The 4,449-nt window shown below is 38.8% G+C and overlaps 1 protein-coding gene across 1 annotated transcript in view; it reads right to left on the bottom strand.

Moving 5' to 3' along the window:
• Positions 1–3,523, bottom strand: part of GC (group-specific component (vitamin D binding protein)) — a 44,849-nt gene extending 41,326 nt beyond the window's left edge. Inside the window, exon 1 of the mRNA XM_015567929.1 lies at positions 3,417–3,523. Coding sequence (XP_015423415.1) covers positions 3,417–3,465 — 49 coding nt within the window. The 5' untranslated portion in view covers positions 3,466–3,523. The remainder of the gene's footprint in view (positions 1–3,416) is intronic.
• Between the last annotated feature and the right edge of the window lie 926 nt (positions 3,524–4,449).

Below are 4,449 nucleotides of genomic sequence, written 5' to 3' on the forward strand. Positions count from 1 at the left end.
CTGTTAAAGAGTATGCACACTTGTCCCTAACCCACACACGTGATGGTGAGTGGAAACCTCGCATTGCACCCCAAAACAGTGAAGTGTGGCATTGCTCTTGATTTCTGGGGAGGTTAACGTTGCCTTTGATGGTGAAGTTACCTATTTCTCTGGCTTCAGCTCTTTTCCTGTTTGTGCTTGGCTAAAGCCTCCTTTACTCTGGCCATGCTTGTTCCTAGCTCAGGACTTTTGCACCTGCGTTCCTTCTGCTTGAAACTCACTTTTAGCTCTTTAAACAGCTGTGTCCTTTTTGTCACATAGTTCTCGCATTCTACATCAGCTCCTTAATAACCATTATGTAGGTTTGGCAGAAAATTTATAAAGATATTTGGGAAAACAGAGAGGATATCTACTTATCCTAAATTATTTCTGTCTGGCATTCTATACAGCTGTGTTCCTGAACCAAACTAAGGGCAACTTTAATTTTCAAGTGGTTACTGTTAAAGGGGCAGGCACCTTGTAGAAAAGAGAAGCGAGGTGATTCAGTGGTGGCTTGGGAGATTGGGAAAGCCCACACTGCCTAGGGCTGCTTTAAGAGGCAAATGGAAGAGGGGGAAATACAGCTTACCCACGACTTTCTTGCTATTTGGTATCATGGTTAGTAAAAATATATATGCTAAGAATGAAGTGCTTGACGAAAAAATGTACACGTTCATAGTAAATATCCTGTTCTTGCCAACAGCTCTTATGAACTGCAATAACATACTTCTGGTTAGCATTATCTCCTTGTTAATTATATAGCCGAGTCAGCAGCCTTTGCTTGTATTTTGGGAAGAGGGGAAGGCACATTATAGATTAGCACTACATTCATCTCAGTCCCAGGGAAAGAAGTCTGGTGGAGGCAACTGGCAAACACTGTTGTTTTGTTTTTCAAGGGGTAGGTATATTGGGTGTTGTCTTATGACTCCATCCAGATTCTGTACCTCTCCCCAGAAGCACAGAAGGGTTTGTGGACTGTATCCCCAGTGCTGTTGGGTAGGAGAGGACTGGCCTAACTGGAGCTGATGTTCATGCTGAGCTACAGCAGTATCCATTATAGACCTGAAATATCCAAAAATGCTCCCATAGGATATAGGCAATTTAGGGAAAAGCCAATACATTTGGGAAACTCTGGATCAAGTAAGGTTTCTTCCTTACAGGACTTCTCAGAACCTTTAGTAAAACAAACAGTGATTGTGAACCAACCAAGAGGGACAAATGTATAGCTTGTTTCTTAAATGTGTTTGACCATAGAGACTTTTTTCCAAGACGAGTCTTGAGTGAAATACTTTTAGAAAAGGTGGTCTAGACAAATGCTGTGGGCGGTCAGTTAGCTATCTAGAACTGTAACAGGCAGAGAAAACTGCAGCTCTAACAATCCTCCACTGTCCAAAGTTCTCTCAACTCTTTTAATTCATATACTTTGCAATTTTCTCCCAAGGCCACACTTCTAGCATCCAGGTACATTGCTGACTTAGTATTTGGGGTTGGGGAACCTTTTTTCAGCCAATGGCCATTTGAATATTTAAAAGGTTATCTGGGGGCCGTACAAAATTATCAACGTAAAAATTAGCCTGCTATACCGTACAAAATTATCAACGTAAAAATTAGCTTGCTATATTTGGTGAAACATTTAATTAATTCACCCCTAATGCCTTGGCAGGGCCAGACCAAATGATTTCACGGGCCTTATATGGCCGGCGGGCTAGCCATTCCCCACCCCTGGAATAGAGGACTGAAGGGTCAGAACCCCTATAGCCAAATATTAAACATTGGTTACTTGCAAATGTATTATGAATGTCTCAGGGAATATCGTCAAACCTATGGCACCTGCGTGACGTGAAGCAAGTTGACTTTAGCATCCATTTCATCAGAGTCAGAGGATGTTGAAGGATGTCGAAATAGAGGCTGCAGAATTCTGTTATTCTTCAAAGGACACTATAACTCTTTTAGGCAAAGGCAATGTACACTTACTGAGTCAGCAGTCCGACATGGAGACTCATGTCCCACCTTATAACATCTACATATAATTCCGGGTCCTAGCCATTACTGAACCTTCTGGTGTTTTGAACATCCTGATCAACACTGCTGCAATAGGCATTTTCAGGTTCAAATCTACTCCAGGGAAACCCTTGGGCAAAGGAATAAGCTTTCAGGGTTTCTTAGGTGTTGGCCTATTCAGAGGTCTCTTCGGGGACACAATTTATGTTACTTATTTATACCCCAGTACATCTCAGACTTTGTAGTCTTACATAAAGACCCATAGCTTACTTAAAAATCTATTGGTGAATGAGACAAAATTTGTACAACAAAAGTAAGATCAAGGAAAAGTTAATGTAAATAGAATAAGTCAGGAGTAAGATTATTCATGTCACATTTAATACCAATAATTCCTAGACTATACACATTTTATTCCACAGGTTAAATACAGTACTAATATGAATATTAATGTATCACTTCGGTGAGACTGACAGTACTAAGTGAAAACTAATTCCTCAAAGCTGGATGAATGCAGATCCCTTACAGGTATTTAAGCATCATCCAGAAAAGTAAATTGAAACTGATTATGGAAATTTCCCAAGCTGAAAATTTTATAAAGTTGTATACTTCAGATAATTTCAACCTGTATCATTTAACAAGATTTTTAAACATTGCTAAAAGATGAAGATACTATTTGAAGAATAATCTTAATAAAATATAGCTCAATTATCTTTTGATAATCATGTTAAATGGCCATTAAATTGTTTTACGTGGAATATTTTAGAAACTACAATGTATTTTCAAATATATGTATGGGGTTCCTTTAAGAGACTCAAATCTCAGTTGACCTCATTGATATGGTATATTATGCTCTCAGTGGCAATAAATATTTAAAATCTGAAAAAAGTGCTCATGGGTGGATAAAAACCTCCATTTGCATTTCTTCTTATTAACTAAAACGATTCTAATTTTGCCCTGGCAAGGTAGCTCCGTTGGTTAGAGCATCGTCCTGATACACCAAGGTTTCATGTTCAGTCTCAGGTCAGGGCACATATAAGAATCAACCAATGAATACATAAATAAGTGGAACAACACACTGATGTTTCTCTCTCTCAAATACATTTTAAAAAAATATTCCAACTTCAAAACATTCTCCGCAGGTCTTGGTTATCAAAAGAGCAGGGAAGGATAATTGACAAATTATATACTTTTTCTTCCTTTCATGAGATTATCTTGATGTCTTGGCTATTCCAGTTGAAGGCCACATTTCAGCTCAGATTAACCCTGCTTTGATTCTTCTCTTCCTAACATCCTCACCAATTACTCTGTTTTTCACCTTTGTATACTTTTTTAAAGTGGCGACAGACAATTAAACTGGTAAGAGTTCTTGTAAATGGTCCCAGCGTGGGAAGTCTTACCTCTTTCCAGAGCATGCACAGTGAGCAGGAGAAATAATATCCTCTTCATTTCCCGGCTGGCAAGTCCTGCGGCACCCTGTTTCCTGCAGGTAACCCAGAAAAAAATGGCAGCTAAGAGTAACCAGTTCCCTTTTAGTAAGCTTCCTGACTATGAGCTAATCAATCATTAATCTCTATACAGAAGCCAGGGCATCCTTGGCCCGCAGAGATAAAATAATATCAATATCAAGGTAAATAGACACCCTGGGGAAAATGTGACACATGACAGCGTTTTTACTTATTAACTTGGTCAAACTGCAGAAGTCAGTGTATACATAGCTTACTTTCCACTGCTGCTTTTTACTAAAAATTTCTAGTGTCCTAGTGGGTACATTTCCCCTTTCTTTATAGGGTTGCGTGTCTCTTTTGCACATCTCTACCCTTTTCCTGTGTGAATGGAACCTTGGAGGTTATTTCTCTCTTTCTACCTCTCCCTCTCTCCATTCCTCCCTCCTGCCCCTCCCTCTCTGTTTAAACCTACTACAAATAAGTATTACCTCAAAATATTTCACATTAGGTGTTTTAAATAATAAGAAAAAAGAGTGAGAAGCCAATTTATCATAATTACTCAAATCCATAATTTCAATGCTATAAAATTTATTTAAGATGTTGGGATAGTACTTTATGTGCAATATTACACTTTTTTGAAGCTACTAACATCTTAAAAAAAAACAACAACAAAAAACCCCTGAAGTGAAGAAAATACCTGGAGAGGTTAAATGACTTGCCCCAACTCACAAAAGTTAATGGTAAAATTTGGACTTGTACGGCTAAGTTAAAGTTCTTTCTACTAACACTATACAACTGGTATATTGTAGGCTACTGTAACCAGAGATCTCACAGTGGCCGTGTAGAACATGGGACTCAATATCTTCATTTTACAGAAGAGGGAACAGAGCCCCAGAAAGATTCTGTGACTTGCCCAGAGAGTGCAGGTGTTTTCCAATCATTCACCATCCTTCATCAGAATCAGGTCAGCTCCTGCTCCTTGCAG

Source organism: Myotis davidii, unplaced genomic scaffold, assembly GCF_000327345.1.
Source record: "Myotis davidii unplaced genomic scaffold, ASM32734v1 scaffold284, whole genome shotgun sequence".
NCBI classification, from domain to species: Eukaryota; Metazoa; Chordata; class Mammalia; order Chiroptera; family Vespertilionidae; genus Myotis; species Myotis davidii.